Source organism: Phaethon aethereus (assembly GCF_964289735.1).
Source record: "Phaethon aethereus genome assembly, chromosome: 1".
Lineage (NCBI taxonomy): Eukaryota > Metazoa > Chordata > Aves > Phaethontiformes > Phaethontidae > Phaethon > Phaethon aethereus.
The window spans coordinates 174,350,130-174,370,192 of NC_138575.1; the positions used below are offsets into that span (position 1 = coordinate 174,350,130).

General features: G+C 35.9%; 1 protein-coding gene across 1 annotated transcript in view; it reads left to right on the top strand.

Annotated features, from left to right (window-relative positions):
• MYCBP2 (MYC binding protein 2) overlaps nt 1-20,063 on the top strand; it is a gene marked incomplete at its 5' end in the record, with an annotated part of 223,888 nt that overhangs the window by 156,242 nt on the left and 47,583 nt on the right. The window contains 5 exons of the mRNA XM_082013861.1: nt 1,634-1,858; nt 2,755-2,887; nt 6,487-6,612; nt 11,033-11,194; nt 18,171-18,272. Of these exons, the coding sequence (XP_081869987.1) occupies nt 1,634-1,858; nt 2,755-2,887; nt 6,487-6,612; nt 11,033-11,194; nt 18,171-18,272 (748 nt within the window). The remainder of the gene's footprint in view (nt 1-1,633; nt 1,859-2,754; nt 2,888-6,486; nt 6,613-11,032; nt 11,195-18,170; nt 18,273-20,063) is intronic.

Consider the following 20,063-nt stretch of genomic DNA (forward strand, 5'->3'; position numbering starts at 1 on the left):
GAGTTTTTTTCATAAGGACTTTGTAATGAAGATGACACTCAGTGTTGTACATATTGGTTTAGAGATTTAAAAACTTGTTTTTCCACTGAATATTTTTCCCCAAAACTTCTTTAGTTTTGGGGAAAAGGTAACTTCTTTATTGTTATATCAAGATCTAGACAATGTTTAAAACTGTCTTTAGAACATAGAGATTTTTTTTCCTTGAACCAGTTTACCTCAGCTTGCATTAGCTTCCTTTGAAAGTTACTTATTTACAGAACAGATTCATTTTTGTATAAAAGCTTCTTGGAAAGACTGCTGTATTACTCTGGGCATAGTGCACAGACTGCAATACTAAAAAAGCTGAAAATATGATAGTTAAAGAGATCAGAGGAAATTGCACTAATTGAAAAGGAAATAACATAAGCAGAATTTTTGTTTAAAACTGATAAAAGAATATTATTTTACACAGCAGGAAGTGAACTACTGAAAGGTGTTGTTACAGGAGATTGTGGAGGCTGAAAGTATCAGCACATTCAGAGGAAATTAAACAAGTTTATAGAAATCATATTCATAAATAAACACTAAAGAAAATAGGGTATACCTTCTAACATCCATAATTAAAAGATTTTAAATGCTGTTGGTAGGCAAGGGACAGACCACTAACAAAGACTTGTATGCTGCTTCTAAAGAGCATCTCCTGTTGCCATTGCTGAACACAATACACTGGACTAGGTCAACCTCTGGCTTCATCCTATAGGGCATTTCCTAGTTCTTAACTTTGAGGTGTTCTTTTAAAAGCACCTATGAGTTGCATTTTAAGCATAATAGAGCTTGCTCCTGCTTCTCACTTGCTTTCTTCTGATATAAATATGCGTTACATAACTCCCATCCCACGCATTTTTTGGTATAATAGCCTTTTTATTAAGCTATGGCTGGCTGAAAAATCTATGCTAATATTTCTCTTCTTTTAGTAACTACCAATTTTTCTTGGTAGAAAACTCTTTAAAAAGTGTTTTCTTATTTCAGATTTGGGTATATATTTCATCTGTAATTGGTACCATGGGAAATAAATTTACAGGGCATTTTTTTGGTCATACAATAAATATGCACTAATATTTATATGTTTATTCAAGAATCTATGTTGTTGCTGTTACTCTTTGTTATAATTTTGTCTTTACTCTAAATTAACAACGTATTCTAACTGTGCAATCAAAAAAGGAGCATATCATTTGGAAAGAGATAATATTCAAAATCCCTTTACATAGCCCTCGAGTTTTTCACAAAATTTAACAAATACAGCAGGAGGAATGATATATGTCAGTATGTAATCAGGTTTAGTGACAGTGGTTAGAGTAAATAATTCATCTTTAATTGTAGATATGAGATACTCCTTTTATGTAAAGGGTCAACTTTTATACCACTTTTTTTTCGAGAGTAATATGGTGACTTTTCAATTAACGTGTAATTTACTAGTAGTTAGTTGCTTACCATTGCATGCTAAAATTAGCAATGTAACTAGTATCTCTTTCAGCTTTGAAATTTGGCTATTGTAGTCTTGAAATAAGTACTTTTCATCTAAAAATTTCAAAGGTATTATTAATAGGTTTTATTCTGTTCTGTTTTGTTTTGCCTTTTTTTTTTAATTTCTTAGGACTCTAGGTCTAATACTGATGATTTTTTCAAAGACTTAAATTCACACTGCCCACAGGAAGCAGTGATGCAAGAACAAGATATGCCATTCCTTCGAGGTGGACCAGGAATGTACAAGGTAGTGAAGACTGGCCCATCAGGTCACAACATCAGAAGCTGCCCTAACCTTAGAGGTATCCCAATTGGAATGTTAGTTCTGGGAAACAAAGTCAAGGCAGTGGGCGAGGTATGGATCCTTGTAGCTTCAGTTCATGTCTTCATAGATACCAGTATATAACAGTAGTAAACGCAACAAAAGAATCTGCCTCTGTACAGGTTTGCTTTTCCAACCTTTGTGATAAATACTAACTGTTGAACTTGGTTAATGTTATAAATACTAATGCAATTATGTCTTGCCTTTTAGATGTGTGCATTGATTGGAATAATGTTAAACTTGTACTGCAGTTACATATGCTTGCTTATATATTTGTTACAGTATTCCATACAAAATTATGTTTCTTGTTTCGCTTTTTTTTGTCATATTCTTTGAAAGAACTTTGTTTCATTGAAAAAATGTTATTCTAGGACCTAACCAATTAACAAATTATTCTGTTTCTCTGTATTGATTGTGTTGATTTGTTTACTTGCTGAACTGTTGTTACTGTTCCCAGTTGCCCAGCTGTGGTGTTTTATGCTTAATAAGGGCTTAAGGATGAAGTGTGTCATGCTATTTCCTAAATATAATGTCAGGAACAAAATGAGTACTTGTACAAACTTTGCGTATATATCTTGGTATTAGAATTCTACTGTTGCAGCCACCAGTAAAAAGGCATATTTTGGTGAATATCTCCTCACGTTTTTATTTAGGCTTGTTTGGATGTCCTAAAGTTGTGGTGTTGGTGTTTTGCTGCTTCTGAACGTAAACAGGTCTAAAATTTTTGGAAATGCGACATAAATAGTTTTGGTACTTCAATCTGCCTCAGGCTGTGGCCTTAATTTAAGAAACTTTTTTTCTTTACAACTGCTTCATAATTTAAAGATTGGAATGAGTGTGTTTTTCATATACTATATTAAGTTGCTGAATTGTTCTACTAAATTACCTGAAAAGTCAATAAATTGTGCTTTTTTATGTGTTTGCATCAGGTGACTAATTCAGAAGGTACATGGGTGCAAATGGATAAGAACAGCATGGTAGAATTCTGTGAAAGTGATGAAGGCGAGGCATGGTCATTAGCTAGAGACAGAGGTGGAAACCAGTACCTCCGACATGAAGATGGCAAGTTGTTGTTTTGTTTTGCTTTTTAAATTAACTTAGAAAAAATAAAGCAATCTAAACAGTACGAATAAAAAAAGAAGGAAGTGAGTTTTAAACAGGTATAATGTTAATTTACACTTTTTCATTTAAGTTACTTTACACGGTTGGACTTCGAAGTTCTTTATAAACATTCTTATGTTTTTTAAAAGAACAGTTAAAATATTTTCCCATGTTTTCTTCTGTACCAGTTACGGATCATAATTTTAACCATCCTTCTTGTAGCTATGGGGATCATTTTTACATAAGTAATTGTGCATTTTTGCTAGCTTTTGTTGGTCTACTTTGTGTCTCTATGAAAAGCAGAGCAGAATGAATTACTTATGTTCCTTTTGATTTTGTTAAGTTTGTTAATTCTGTCACATAACATCTTAAAAACCTGTTAACATGTTTTTAACACTATAGTTAAGATTTACTTCAAATTAGTTAATTATTCAAGTTGGTAAAGTATGATTGCATTCTCTTAAAATGCAGAATTTCTGTCCTGATAATTCATGTTCAGATTGGGTAAGACCTTAAAATAATAAAAGAAAACATAAACAAAATGCTGGTACTCAAAATTTTTTGTTGCCTTTCCCCCCCCGCTTCTAATCACCCTTCTTGTTGATCTCCCTTTAAACAGGCTGTTGTTACTGATTTAAAAGTATTCTCTCACCCTGAATGCTTCATATGAATACCTTGAGGTATTCTGAAGCTGTTATTTCCTTAACAGATAGTCCTACCGTATCTGCATGAGTTCTTCTGTGCAAGATTGTGGGCTACTTATATTCCCTTAAAAGATCAGACAGGGAGTGATCTGTCAAGATTTATATACTTCTGGAGGAGATCATCTAGCCATCCTCCCTGTCAGTGCAGATTCAGCTAGATCAGGTTGCTCAGGCTTTTGTCTAGTCAACTTTTAACTATCTCCAGCTTCTCTGGACAAACTGTACCAGTATTTGACTCACCTCCCTGGTGAAAAATTTTCCTAATAGCTAATCACAGTTTCCCATCCTACAACTTCACTTTATTGTCTCTTGTCCTATCTCTGAGATGACTCTGGCTCCATCATCCCTGAACCCTTCAATTAGGCAGTTGAAGGGAGCAATAAGATCTCACCTTATCTTTTTTTTTTTTAAGAGTGATCAAACTCAGATCTCTCAGACTCTCCTTAGATGTTGTGTGCCCTACTGCCCTGACTGTCTCGGTGGCCTCTGCTGAACTCATTTCAGTCTGTCTTCTGATGGGAGCCTGAAACTGGACACAACACCCCAGCTGTCCAGTGTGTCTCTGTTGTCTTTCTAATGTCTAGTAGAAATTACTATGGATCTTCATTAGCATGATGTTGTTACAGGTATTCACAGAGAGAAACATTTAAGGTTGTTCTGTTGATAATAAAATTTTGGTGGAGTTCCATAGAGGCTGGTTTGTTTCTTATAAGTGTTCTTAAGTTGTTTACTTAATACTTAGCACAGTATCCTTTTTTTTAAGTCATAGCTTCTCCATTTTTAGTTATGTCTGATAATGTCAAGTTCTGAGGTGCTCAAGAGCCCAAGTAGATTCTAGAAACTAAGTCTTTGTGAAGTGGAACAATACCTTACTGTTGAAAGCATACATATTCAATAATAGGATTGTCACCTTCATCATTTTCTATCCTAATATGAGGCTGTTTGCTTTTTCAGTAGAAAATAATTTCTCTGACATTAATAAATTAAGCAGTGTGCAAAAATTTCCATTCAAGAGTACGTATTTTGAGGAATAGATATAACCTACATTTAAGCCTCTTGGCAGTATTTTGCATATTTTAAGTAGTCTTTTCCAGCTTCAGTAATTTATCTATGGTTTCATCTTTTCTGTAACTTCTCAAGGTATATCTGTGCTCTAAGAAAAAATGTGCAAATTTGGAAGAAATTAAACAAGACCCTTGTTTGAAGGTCTATCTTCATATTCTTGATACTTGTGTACTATTACTGAAGGACATATTCAAGTATATCGTCGTTCTCACAGACAAACAGAAATGCACGTTCCAGGCTTTGAGGGCAAAAGTCTGTAGCAGGATTTTTACAATCCAGTGCATATAAGGATACCATCTTAGAAACTTTCTGATGAGTCCTATAGCTCAATATACCTGGTTTTAATCTTTTCTTACTGCGCAGATGACTCTGTTTTTATAAGTAGGGTGAAGATAGATGTCTCTTGTGCATCTAGATAAAGCAGTTTAAGTAGCTATCAGTGCAATTACCAAGATTTCAACCTATTTTATGTTCCTAGTCTATCTCAGTAAAACTAATGGGCTTAAGCCACATCTGAAAATTATTTAAACTAATTGCTTTTATTTGCTGTGAAATTAATTGGGAATACTCTTTGTCATCAGTTTCAATGCTTTTGCTGGAGGGAAATAATTAGGATTTGGAGGAGCTCCAGCTGAAAATGCAATTGTCTATATTTTTATCCATAAATAATACCAACTCTCAGATTGCTTTTATTTTCATTATTTAATAAAATGGTAATGAAATTCTCAGAAAGAAGTAGGATTTCTGTCAGAGACAAAGTTAAAGTCATACTGAATGCCCAAGTCTGTTGGCAAGTATCCATAAACTTTAGCTGAAGCACTACAGCAAGATCTAGTGTTGCCTGTAATTGAGAAGATGCTAGGTCCTTTCATTTTTAAACGATGTTTAAGTTTCCAGCCTTCTCCGTGATTTTTTTTTTTTTAATTTGAATATGTGTGTTATGTAAAAGTTTGTACTCTGAAGTACAGTTTTGGCCTGAAACACCGTTTTCTAAAAATGGCATTTAGAAGAGTTGTGATTTTTTTTTTTTTTAATTGAATCCACATTAATTTTAGTCTGTTTACAAGTGAGAAAGTTCTTCAAGGTGCCAGCCTGAGCTTTTAAGCTGCATTTGGGACATTTCTTGTGATTTTTTTCTTACAGAGCATCACTTGGAATGATATTTCTGACCACATTAAGTCAGTAAGGCCTCCCTAAATCTAAATAGTTAAGTGGATTCTGTCTCTCATTTATCTTAGCTCTTCTGTTGGTATGGTTATTCTGAAAGACCCGGGGCTTGTTTTGGCTGGAGGATTTTTTTGCATCATGCAGAAAGCAGAACTGTAGTACTCAGATATGAAGAAATCTGTCAGGGGAAAAAATGTCTTATGTTCTGTGAACCAGGATTAAAAGTTTATTGGCTCTGAGATTACCACTCTGAAAACTATACTTTCTCCACCCTGCTTTGTTAAGAGTTTAACAATTTTGTCCAAAGAATAAACGTTGAACGTTGATGTTACTGAAAAACAAAGTGTCAAGCCTGTTCCTAAGTGGCACATGACAGCAAAGCTGGCAGCAACTCACTGAAGCAAAAACAGTCTTCATGGTATTAAGTCCTCCGTCTTTATATTTTTAGAGCATGGCTTTAAAGGAGAGAGATGTGCTTTTTCTTTTTGGAGAGAATTGAGTAGAGTGGAAGAGTGCTATCTGTGGGGAAAAAAATACCGCTCCTTTGCCTTGTGACTCATCTTTCCAATGTATACCAGTTACTAAGATGGTCTAAGTCTGAAGTGATGTGTTTTTTTTTTACAGAGCAAGTCCTTCTGGATCAAAATGTTCAGACTCCTCCCCCAAGTCCTTTTTCAATACAAGCTTTCAGTAAGGGGACAAGCTGTAGTAATGGACAAGGATTTGATTATGGCCTTGGAAATAACAAAGGTAAGTTTTTACACCCACATTTTAGAAACAGATATTTTTCTTAATTTTGCTTGTATTTTTATTACTCATTTCCTACTCTTTTAAGCACCATCAGATGCTCTCCAAAAGACTTAAGCAGTAGTGCAATGAATGGCAAGGTGGTTTACAAAACACGTAGTTAATGTTATAGCTGCTTTTTTCTCTGCTTTAATTTCACTCAGTCTAAGTACTCTGTATAAGAAGGATCATGAAAGATTTGTAAGTTACAGCTGAGGCTTTCTATAGTGGTAGGCACAAAAATGTAGTGCAGAAATCAAGAAAATGTACTTGTAAAACAAGATATGATAATTATTTGATTTAGAAAGCATGTGTTTTAAAATGATCAAACCTTTGTAAACACTTCTCACCTGTCTTGACATTTTTAAGTGCCTTTAATGGGATGACAAGATAAAAGACACCATTTGAGATTTAAGTTGTAAAACTGAAGTTACCTTTCAGTCGTATAGATAGCACTTACAAATGCCAGGAAAAAAATAATATCTTGTTAATTTTACCGACATAAAATAATTGTTTCTTTTGACCATGTTTTATTTTGTTGCCAAGATGTAAATATATATAAACTATCACAATAAACTCCGACTGCATGCCTCCTGTTCATTCATTGATTAGATCTAGAAGATTTGATAATACTGAAGGGACTTTTGAGGCAGATGTCCTTGAGAGATATTACTGAAACACAGACCTTTGTCATTCTACTGTAGTGTCATGCCACTACAAACATGGGCCTAAGGTGTGCTTTGTGTTTTTAACACCAACATATATTCTTAGTGGTCTCCTAAATGAAATAGCTTCATTTAAGATTTGTTTTAAAGGAGAATGTTCTAGTCTGTTATTTTCATAACATGAAATAGTTTTATGTCATTTCACAGTGTTTTACTGCATAAAGAAGCAGTTCATACTTGTCTATGCATTGCTATAGGAAACCCTTTTTTTGAACAAAGGCTGGAAAAGTTGAAGTGTCTTCCTTCTGTTTTATAGAGCCTTTTATACAGAACTGCTTTTCCCAGTTCAGCCATACTCATTGCAATGTAATGTTTGAACCGCAACAGTGGAAGTGTTTAAGATGTTTAGCGTGTCAGGCAGTATTACAGCTTGTCTCTCAGTGTCAATTGTGTAATAGTGCAGAAGTTTTATCTATTCTTTTTCTGCTGTAGCATATTAGGGAAATAATTTTTTTTCCTGTGTTGTCCAAAGATAAAACCTTGGAGATCAATATACTATATTAACAGGCATCCTAGTGTCTTAAGACATTTTGATTCTTGTTACTGTATCCTACCCTAAAGAGTTTCTAAGGTGTTTGTTGTGTTTTAACCCGGCAGGTAGCCAAAACAACCACACAGCCATTCACTCACCCTCCCCCCGCAGCAGGATGGAGGAGAGAATCAGAAAAGAAAAAGGGTAAAACTCGTGGGTTGGGATAAAGACAGTTTAATAGGACAGAGAAAATAAAAAGAAGAATAATGATGATGATAAAAGAATATGCAAAACAAGCGATGCACAGCACAATTGCTCACCACCCGCTGACCAATGCCCAGTTAGTTCTCGAGCTGTGGTGCCTCCCTGGCCAACTTCCCCAGCTTTATATACTGAGCATGACGTCGTATGATATGGAATATCCCTTTGGCCAGTTTGGGTCAGCTGTCCTGGCTGTGCCTCCTCCCAGCTTCCCATGCACCCCCTGCCTTCTCAGTGGCAGGCCAGACCACGGAAAGCTGGACAGTCCTTGACTGCTTAGCAACAACTAAAAGCATCACAGAATCATTAAGGTTGGAAAAGACCTTTAAGATCAAGTCCAACTGTCAACCCAACACCACCATGCCCACTAAACCATATCCTGAAGTGCCATGTCTACACATCTTTTGAACACCTCCAGTAGTGGTGACTCAACCACCTCCCTGGGCAGCCTATTCCAATGTTTGACCACTCTCTCAGTACAGAAATTTTTCCTAATATCTAGTCTAAACCTCCCCTAGCACAAGTTGAGGCCTCAACTTCCTCTCGTTCTATCGCTAGTTACTTGGGAGGAGAGACCAACACCCGCCTGGCCACAGTGCCCTTTCAGGTAGTTGTAGAGAGCAATAAGGTCTCCCCTCAGCCTCCTCTTCTCCAGACTAAACAACCCCAGTTCCCTCAGCTGCTCCTCATAAGACTTGTGCTCCAGACCCCTCACCAGCTTTGTTGCCCTTCTCTGGACACATGCCAGCACCTCAGCATCCTTCTTGTAGTGAGGGGCCCAAAACTGAACACAGGATTCGAGGTGCGGCCTCACCAGTGCCGAGTACAGGGGCACAATCACTTCCCTACTCCTGCTGGCCATGCTATTTCTGATACAGGCCGGGAACGTTATTGGTATGTTATCAAGATTTTTTTTCATCCCAATTCCAAAACATAGTCTCATAATAGCTTCTATGAAGCAAATTAACTCTATCTCCACTGAAACCAGGACTGTATTTCTTTGGCATATTACAGTTACAGAAAGTTTGGAAGCTACTCCTGGCATTGAGTTCCATATCTTTTTATATGCATCATTCTCTCAACATACCCTCAAGCTGTGATGTTTAGTGTGAGTGAGCAACTCAGCTAGATGATTTCATTCATTCCATGTACTGTAATTCCTTCTGAATTGCCCAAGAGTGGAGAGTTGCTGGCAACTATATTGAAAGAATAACGATATTACTTTCCCAAAAATAGAATTCTTCAGCTGTATCATTACTTTATAGACAGTCTTTTTGCTTTCTTAGGTCTAAGAAGATTTGAGTTTTGTGGAAAACAAAAAACTGAAGGCAGAAGCGCAATATAATTTCTATAGTGATTCACTAGTTTCAGTGAAAATTCAGTCACCGTCTATGAGCATTTCAAACTGCTGGACAAATGTAGATACCCATATAATAGAACTGTGTTTACAGTATTATCTGTGAGGCAGAAGACATAACTCCCACAATCATTCTGTTTGATTTAGCTATGTCTTCTCTATTGCCGCCTTCTACATTGCAGGCAAGTCTTTAATATTCCTCATGAAAGGTCCTACCCACCTCCATATTTATTTATTGTGGGCAGATGACTCTCAACCTTTTCTCAGATGTTCTTCCCTGTAAAATAACAACTCATTTTAGGAAATAGACCTGTTGTATTGAAAAATAATAGTGGTTTGTCAAGCATGTTAATCACTTCCGGGTTATTATGGTAGGAATGGTTGCTGCCCAAATACTGATTCCAGTATTTTTTTAGGTATACAACTTCCAACAGTGAAATAAAATTGATTTATTGATACCTATAGATGATTATTTAGAAAGCCATTCCAGCTATTTTCTGGTATTTTTGTTCTCTCAATTTTGAAACCAAAATATCAAGAAAATAAGTGCAAAATTTAATTTTGGAGTCCTCAGGTAATACGGGGTTCCACACACCCACCAGTCTTTCTCTAATTCCGTGACAAGACAATTGATAATCACCCAAAAATGTTGTAAATTCAGTGAGTTGTAAATTCTATCTTAGCTGCTAATTTTCTTACTAGGATTTCTAGAATGCTGTCAAGATGATATGAATTTGTAGAATAAAGTGACACTGTTAGGATTTGCTTGGTGATGGTTCAAATCTGAGATGCTCTCAAACTCTTGGCATCTCACAGCTTATATCACTAAGTATACTTCAAGTTATAACATGGTGTGATAAACTCTGCCGCCTTCCTGTAGGCTTCATGTATTTCTAATGCTCACACAGTTTTTTGAGAATTGGCATTCAGAAATTAAAACTCTATTTTTAACATGATAGTTTTTTGAAGGCCTTCATTTGCCTCACAACAAATGTGTGTAGTTCTTCAGAAAACCAATTCCAGTTCCTAAGCAGTACTTATTTTTTTTTAAATTATCTTCAATCTGATCTTGAAAAACAGCATTACAGAATACTTTTAAAAATATTTGCAAAAATGAGCAAATATTTACCAAAGCTTTGGCACAGAAATACACTTGCCAAAGCCTAATCACATGTTATCTTTCCCTTCGCATCAGTTTTTCTAATCTTCTTCTGCATGTTCTGTTGCATGTCTGTATTGTTGTAAATGCTAGGGATTTCTGGTTTTTCTTTGGCTGCTCTTCATTTTTTAACAAGGTGAATATAAATCTCTATTTTGAAATGTTTTAAAGAATTGCAGTAAAATATCCATGATCCTTAAAAACCCTGCTTGTACTTTTCAGTAATTTTATTGCCATGCATGGGGTGAGATTTTTATGTTTAGCCACAACCAGAGTTGTATGTGGCTAAATAAGACTTACAAGCTTTCTCTATTATCATCATTTAAACTTTAATTGAGCACCATTTTACTCTGCCTTTCTGGAGAATGACAAGTAACAGGTTGTAGTTTTGACTGTTTTGCCCACTACAGGTGACCAACTGAGTGCCATACTGAATTCCATTCAGTCACGGCCAAATCTCCCAGCTCCTTCCATCTTTGATCAAGCTGCAAAACCTCCCTCTTCCCTAGTCCACAGTCCATTTGTGTTCGGACAGCCCCTTTCCTTCCAGCAGCCTCAGCCACAGCTTCAGAGTAAGTTTGTCAGCCTTACCTGCCTCATCAGTCCATTTCTGCAGCTTTGACGTTGCTGTTCTCAGTTGCTTACCAGCTACTAATCATCCCTCAGTGCACCTTTCTGGTTTGGTTTTGTTTTGATTTTCGTGATTCAGAAGCATGTGAGGTAATGCTCCTAAAGAAGTATACTTGTTCAACTTTAATTTCTATATTGACAATACTTTGCTTTTGTATGTGTTCTGCAGTGTAGATAAGTCATGAAAGTGCATTTCCAATATTCTATGCAACTCTGCGTTTATAATTAAGGTAAATGTTTTTTTATGGTACAAAATGTTGATAGTTCTTTTAATATCAAAAATGGACTGCAGTCAATTCATAGTTGTTAGATTTTCTTACCTCCTAAATTCCTATTTTTGTCATCACTCCTAACTTTAAGGGTGTAGCTGGACAGTGAGAACAACTTGGCACTACTCATAAGAAAGGCTTTGGTAGGCTTCTGTTGGGTGCTCATAGGATTGGCATGGACGTGAAAGTTTGCACCTACAGGTGAATAGCAGTTAACCTGATTACCGATGGGAGGACAGGAAACTGTTTAGGTTTTGATTAATGAAAAACAAAAGCTCAGCGTTCATGATGGATAGCAGATATTGTAGTAAATTCTTCCTTATATTCAGAGCAGATATAGCATGGGTCACAGAAATACTGATTTTCCTGTCTCCCATAAACTGTTCTTCAGAGGTGCCTCAGTTCTTGCAAGTCCTTGTTATGCAGTTCAGTCTCTTATGTCTATGCAGTCCTGCACCTATCCATCTCAGCTTATTGAAGAGAAAGTGAAGTGCTTCATGTGAGAACTAGATTAAAATCTGTAATTCACATTTATAAAGACTGTCAGAAATATTCTGACAGTAACCTTCTGTACTTACGCTGGACTCAAACCTACATCCTGAAAGCAGAATATTACAAAATCTACTCAGATAAAACAGCTGGTTGCTAGTGGCATCAGTGCACCACCGTTGGGATCTTCTTTCCCATCACTTTTCGTTTTCTCCTCTTGTTCAGAGTAGTAAAGTCAGAGTTTCTTATTCAACTTTGCATCAAAAATAACCCTAATTTTCTTATTTCAAACTTCAGATGATTTGTTCTTTAGCATTTAGATCTGTATTGTATTAAAAGAAAAGCTGTCAAGACTTCTCATTGGCTGCCCAACAAGATCCTGCTCAACAGATTTGCCTATCCAACAGGTGTAGATAAAGTGTCTCAGTAAGCTACATCCATGATATGTGTTTTAATAAGGATCCCTGATTCAAAAGGAAGCCTTTTTTGTCAGATGGGGAAGTGCTGGTAGTCTACCAAATAATAATGAAACTGGAAAAAATGTTCAAGTTTATGTCTGATTGGGGATCTTAGTTTAGTATAAGATCTCAGCTGATACAGTTATTCGCCCTTCCACCAGGGCAAAAATTGCCAACCAGAACTGGTATGCTGTTAGACTAACTGTGACTTGATACAGTCACTTTCTTCCAAACAGTTTATCATCTAATTTAAGATTTCATACAAATAATGTAAATTGTGCATAAAGGAGAGAAATATTGCAATTTTTGTTTTAACTATCAAAATTTATGAATTACATGGGGGAAAATTTGCTGTTCAGACTTCCTTATTCTTTTGCAAATTTGTTAATCCTCCCTTTACAAGTTCATCCAAATTCAGATTATTGTCAGGGAGGCCTGTAAAACTGTATTCATATGCTTGTTCATTTAATAGTCAAGGAAATTATCAGAAATAATTTGAAACTTAAATAAGATTCTCTAGATGAAACATTCTATTTTAAGCAATTATTCCGTTATTACTATATTTCTTGGAAGTTTACATATTAGAAAGTAATGGATTAATTTGCAATGTAAGATTAATTAGAATAGCAATGCATATATGCAATAAAAATATTTAGACAGAAAAGTTCCATTTTGGACAAATTCTGCTGTGTGGTTTTTAATCTATGTTCAATCCTGATGCAACTGTAATAGAACTCTAACAGAAACTCTTTTTAAATGTGCAGTTTTCATTCATTATTTCCAAAGCCTTTTATAGCCTCCTGTTTTCAAACGTGTAATTAAAAGTTAAATCCATTAAATAACATATCCCAAGACTCCATATCAAGTCGCTTGGATTTTTGCCCTAGACATACTTAGTTTTAGTTTCAAAGGATGTGCTCTGTCCTTAACTGCTTCCTGCAGTACAGTTAGATCTAAAAATTAAAATGAATGTTTATAGTCAGTAGCCACTATATTTAAGGGTCTAATGATAGTCTAATAGTTGAAAGACGTTGTGCCAGCCTAGATTTCCATGGCTGCAGAGGTTGTATACTAAATACCGGTTTTAATTTAAAGTCTGCCTAAATAGCTTAGTCTACCACTTAACTTTCTGTTGTTCTTCAGATATCTGTCCTCCTGGGGAGAAATTTTACTTGGAAGCATGATTCTGAGGAAAGTTAGGATCATGCTGAATGTCCTCTAGAATTACTTCTTTAATTTAGATTTTTATAATAAAAACAAATATGTTGGTCTGATTATAAAACATACTCTGTGGCAGTGACAGATTGTAGTTTTCTTTTAGAAGAGTTTGTACCTAGCTGTTTTTTCTGAGGAGTGGTTTCTGTGCTTGGGGTTTGGTTTGATTTCCAAATTCATTCCAGGAAGAAAGAAAGGGCTTTTATCTTCCAATACAGTGTCTGGTGACTTTTTTGCAAAAATACTACAGTTTTGGGCAACCACTTCCTCAGATACAATGCTTGAAAAAATGAGCAGTGTCTCTGTTAGTCTTTTCACATCATAAATAGGTAAACTAACAAGTGTCATGTGTGTTTTGTGATAGAATTTGTTACAGAAGGGATATAAAAAAAGAAAGGGGGACTGTGTTACTCAGTTTTGTGTTATTTGCTAGTAGTCTATGAAGGGCTGATTGTTCTGTCCTACTTAATTCCTGTGCTAATTTTCACATATGGTCACACAGGGGAAAAAAGCTGAGAGATTTTTTTCTTTCTCACAGGGACAGACAAAATTAAGATGCTCTTGTCATGTATTTTAATTCCTTGTCAGTCTTTTATGCAGCTAAAAGTCAAAAAAAAAGCTAGAAGAGATTGGCATAACATACCTGGTGTTCAGGAACAGCTGTGTTGACTTGGAGTGTTACCAAGGATTTTTTTCCAGAAAGAGGACAAGTTTATGTATGTTTCTTCCTTGATTATTTCAACAAAACAGTCTGTAATTACTCCAGCCTGCATCTGCTTTCTTCTGAGAAGTTTATAAGACCATCAGTAAAAGATTTGCTCAGGACAGCAACCTCTCATAGCTGCAAGATTATTACTGGTTGCTTGATTAATTTGTCTCTAAACTTTGTGAAAAGCACAGCAGATGTAAATTTCTGCTTGAGTAGGTGAAGTGTGGAAACCTAGAGGGTCAAGGGAAATCTTGTTTCTCAGCCTTCAGCAGTGTGTACTGGGTTATAAAACTCCTTAGACATGACAAGTCAGGGGAAATGGGATCTTGCCATGCTGTCCAGCATCAGTTATCAAAATTTCACAACTGGCTGTTGAACTCTCAACTTGGGGAGAGAAGTGTGTGACCTTGCAGTCACCAATGCTAGACCTTTATGCCACGTTTCCTCACATCTGAGTTGCTATTGCAAATGAAGAAGAGATTGATAGGCTGAAGAAGCTTTGGACCCGCCTTGTTTGTCACATTCTCCCTCTTCCACTGCAGCCCTGGCAGCTCACTGAGCAGCTGCACAGCGCGGCTGCTGCTTCCTGACTCATCTCAGTCCAAGGCAGAAGCTGCAGTGCTGAGCTGCTGTTCAATACGTTCATAGTGTCCTGTCAGGCTGCTTCCTTACCAGTCCTTACCATACTGCAGAGCTGCATGCCAGCATATGGTCCCACCATATATGAGCAGCCCTTACCATTTGTGTCAGGAATTCCTTGACACATCCCTTCAGTATTGTGCTACCGCCTTCTTGGTTCATTTGTTTTTTAAGTGCTAGTTACAGAGAATTTAGAACCACTGGCTTTGCCTGCAGTGCTTCCATCTGCATTTCCTAAACTGTAGAGGGGGCACAAAAGACCAGCACACATATGGAGCACATAAGCCCTTTTGGTAGTGTTTCAGTAAAATGGAGACAATATTCTTATTCAAGCACATTGATCTCTTCCATATTATGCTGAAAAGACTTAACTGTCATGCAAAGCAATCAGACAGTATTGCTTTAATTGTTTTTCTTCAGATGCTGCGTATTGCTGAAGCATCATTCCTGTAAATTTGAGCTAAAAAGTTAAATGGTTTCATACCCTAGACTTTACAGATTTCATAATCAAAGATATGTATGGAGCATACATTTGTTCAGATCAATCCAAAACCATCCTTGGGGGACTGGTGTGGTAAAGTTTGGAGGAAGACTACAAATTGTGTCAAGCTTTATTTTGGAAATAAATTTGGCTTATCACCTCTTCAAAAATTCTTGTTACTAATTACACAATTACAGAATCATCTTTATCTACCCTTCTAGCACAGGAACGCTTCTTTCAATTAATGAACTTAAGCAGCTCAAGTGTTGGTGCTCCAAACCCTACCTTTGGGTAAAGAACATTGCTAATATTTTTCTTATGATACTACGCTTCAGTTTTTGCTTTCACTCACTCACTGATTCCCCTACTGTAACAATAACTTAATACTTTTCTCCCTTTTTAATATTTAATATTCAAATGTTTGTTGACGTCAGTATATTCTTTTACTCATGGGGGGAAAAAAAAAAAAGAATCCTTGTCCAACTGTCATTATGGCATTTGGCATTTTCAGGATGTGGAAAAAGCTACATTGATTGCAGTACTTGAGGAAATTCAGCTAATAGACATTGTAGCTTCTATGTCAGTAACAGCAAGCAAGAGAGGAATGCATTCCTTTTGAAGACACATCCATTGCTTAGGCAGAAGGCCAAAGCGTGTCAGTGTTTTGCTTCATCATGCAGAAAAGCAGTGGCATTTCAGAATAAACTTTAACTTTCTCATACTATCCCGAGACATTTTACCAGTTTGGTTTAGAGTTTGTTTAAAAAAGACTAATGTGGACCAGTTGGTGATATGTCATGCCTCCTGGATTGGTTTACCAGCATTCCCTCAGAGGAAGTAGGCATGGCTGTTAGAAGACTGCGTCCTGCCATAGGAATTGAACTGGCTCTTAGGTCTCCATATTGCATAGCTTTTCAATCTGGAGCTACTTCCATGTAGACAAAAGAGTGTGACTAAAGATACACTGACATATTTCAATGTGGTGTGAGACAGAGCTTGCCTACCTTGTATTTCAAGTGTTTGTGGTCTCTGAGGGTGATTAAAAAAGAAGGAATCCTGACCAAAAAGCTGGTTCCTGTGGCTGACCACTTAATCCTGGACAGACACTCATTGCTTGGTGTTCAAGGCAGCAAGGAGATTATGTGGGAAGCTCATTCTCTTCGACCCACAGTCCTCTTGAAATGATTGAGAAATAGTACATTGTTCAACATAAACTAGTTTACAACATAATAAAATGTAAGTATTTTCAGGTATAGAATGAAAGAATGAAAAATGTGCATTTATGAAAGTGAACTTAGTAAAGATTGTCACTTAATTATTCATAGGGTGGAATGCTAGTGTATCAAATTGACATTTTTAGGATGACCTCTACTGCTACTTTGTGCTTCTAATGTGTTTTTCTGCATTTTACCTTTAAAAATTGGTGGAATGACATCCTGTTACTCGGAAGCTCTATAGTTAGTATTGGATCTCTCCAAATCATTTGTAGGTGTCAAAGTAGGTAATACTGTTCTTAAATCTATACTAATACTGGATTGAAAATAGAGATTGTTTTCTTGTTTTAAAGAATGAAATTCTTACTTCGAACGTGGACACCTTCTCATTGTAGAGTCTATAGAACTACAGCTCATTGCATAAGGTAGTGGTTTTAAGATGTGTACAAGTGAGTAAACGTAGTACCAGACAAAAAGATGTCTTAAGCAATGCAGGAATTGAAGTCACTTATTTTCAATAGACTTACTTCTTCTTTACAAAAGGATCTGTCTAAAACAGAGTATCTTCTAACGTACAAATTCTTTATAAAATTATTAATGCAGTAAGAATTTGCCTTTTTTCTAAATGAAGGAATAGGAATTGGAATTAGAAGTAAAAACAACATTATAGAAAAGTAAAATGATAGACTTGAAACTAAAAGTCCCTGCAGTTATCTCGCCAAGTTTCATTTGGAGCTGTAACTCTAACAGATTTGGTGTCAGTAGACTCTCTACTGCAATTGTATTGGATTATATCAGAATTTAACTTTCTTTGCTTTCATGTCTATACTGTTTGATAGAAACTCTTCCACTGCTAGTTATGTCTCTTGATAGTATCGAGAGTCTACAGGTCATATGACATACGTGAAGTTTTTCAAAACATTACATTATTGAGGTGCGTTCAGTTTTGATGGGTTTAATATATTTTTCTTCATTCTTTCCAGTGATTAGTGAGACTTTCCAACACAAACATGTAGATGTTCTTTTGAGAAAATTAGAGAATGTGAGAATTGGTCATGTAGAAGGCTATATTGCAGTTTGAAATAATTCACCTCTGTATTTACAGATTAAAAGTTCACATTTCAAACCAGAGTTCAGTTCAAAACTAGATACTGCTGGTTTTTATAATAACCCATAAATCTCATTGGCAAGTCTACACATACTACTTTTTTAGATCCTAGAAACTAATACTGAACTTAAAGAAGATCTTTTATTCTTTTAAAATTTAGATCAGGGAAAAGATCTTGAAGTAATTGTTTCTCATTTAAAACTAAGGTAGGAGTCTAAACAATGAATTCAGGATACTTAACAAAGGACATGCATATCGTTTGAAATGCTTGTTTTTATCTTTATTGCTTTTTCCATTGAATCTGTGCTGCTTCTGTGCAACTGTTTTCCACTGTAGAAACTCCATCCTGCTGCCTTGCTTCTCGTGAGCGTATTTACAAAACTAGTGATGTAGCTGGGCCTGCCTCTGCTATTTCATCTCTCTCTCACAAACTGAAGGGTGGGTATGCATGCCAACATAGCAAGGTTATTCAGATTTTATATTCAAAATGTTTTTGGGCTTCTTTTTTTTTTCTCCTTCCATTCATTTTCATTTCATTCGCTTCATAAAATACTGTTTCAAAAGTAAACGTTCAAGTTGAGCCTTTGTTGGGAGCTCGTCTGATATAACTATTCAGTGTTGCCTTCCTTGAGTTGCAGCAACTTCATGATACGTGATCTAGCTATCTCTTGCTTTGTAAACAGAAAGGGGACTGTTAATCTAATCTAATAACACCTGTTTTCAAACAATAGGCAAATGAAATATGGAAGAAGACAAGGGAAAAAATATATGAGTTTTGTTTGTTTACAGATGAAGCAGTTTTGCTACATGACTGTGCAGTTTTTCGTTTTGGGGATTTCTTTTGTGCTGATAGTCTAGAATGCCAACTAGGATTATTTACCTTTGGTTTTGAAAAGCATAAGATATTTTCTATTGCTGGAGGCTACTGTTGAGCTATGCCTTTCATAAGCAGTTTTGTTCTAGAATGTTCTCCTGCTTGATATTCACTAGTCATGCATATACTTTGAATTTGATTCATTGCTGAATGGCTTGCAGTGTTTTATGTCCTCTAAGACAACTATTGTCATCTTTTTCACTATTTTTTCCTTTATAAGGAATTCTGTAAAAGGTTCTATCTGAGTATTTTCTCATCTTGCAGACCTTAAATTAATTTTTTTAATTTGTTTGTTTCTAGGAAAAGTGTGTATAAAGTAATTCTAATTTACATTTCTGAATTCATATATCACAAAGTAGACATCTCAAAATAGCACATCAGTAGAACTGGTGAATAACTGAGCTGGCATGAGCAGACGATATTTGACAAATTTATTTTAGTTTTTTCTTTTAGCAAGAACAATCATTTTATAAACCATGATGTACCATGCTATTTCTTCCCTTCCTCTTCCCCTCCCACCCACCAATAAATAAGAAATAAAAGAAAAATAAGAAAAAATAATAAAGACACATTAGACTCTCAAAATTGGTGGTAATGTTTGAGATGTTCTCATTATATTCTACTGTTTACATTTGGCATATTGTTCCTGAATATAGACAAAATATTTCTTCTCTGCCTGGAGAAGTATGAACTTCTCCTATGTTCTGTGTCCTGGGAAGCCAGGAGAGTACCCTAACCTTCAAGCTTGTTAATTACTCTGATATCTCTGGTGTCCTTCACTTTTTTCCTGTTGATGTTTGTTTTATTATAAGCTACTTAAATATGGAGATAGCAAAATAATAATTGTTTCATAACCTGAGGAAACATCTGGGTTGCTAGACTTTGCTCCACAAAACACATTCATTTTTGTATTGTGAGAGGTAACAGTAGGAAAAACTGAGATCATTCCATGCTTCTATATATCTTCTAGCATAGGGATAAGGCTTCATGATTGAGAACTGGAAGAAGTTGGCTCAGATCCCATAATGCAGAAGGAAGTAAACACAGATTTCCCACCTTCTAAATAGATACTGAAGGTACTGGATAAAAGATGACTGCCTATCCTCTCTGTTCCCATTAGAAGTCAAGGTCCAAATTTGCAAATATTCTGTGATTAATTGAAACTTTATTTGTTTAACAAATAGTTGTTTCCCCAAAAATGTGCCTAGAAAAGTGGAAAGAACTTTTTAATGTCTGGAAGAGTAAAATAATCCAAAGCACTGTGACCCAATTCTACAAGCTTTACTAGGGAAACTTCCTCGTGTTTGACTAATGAAAACCCATTCAAATCAAAAGGACTTAACTATATGTTCAAG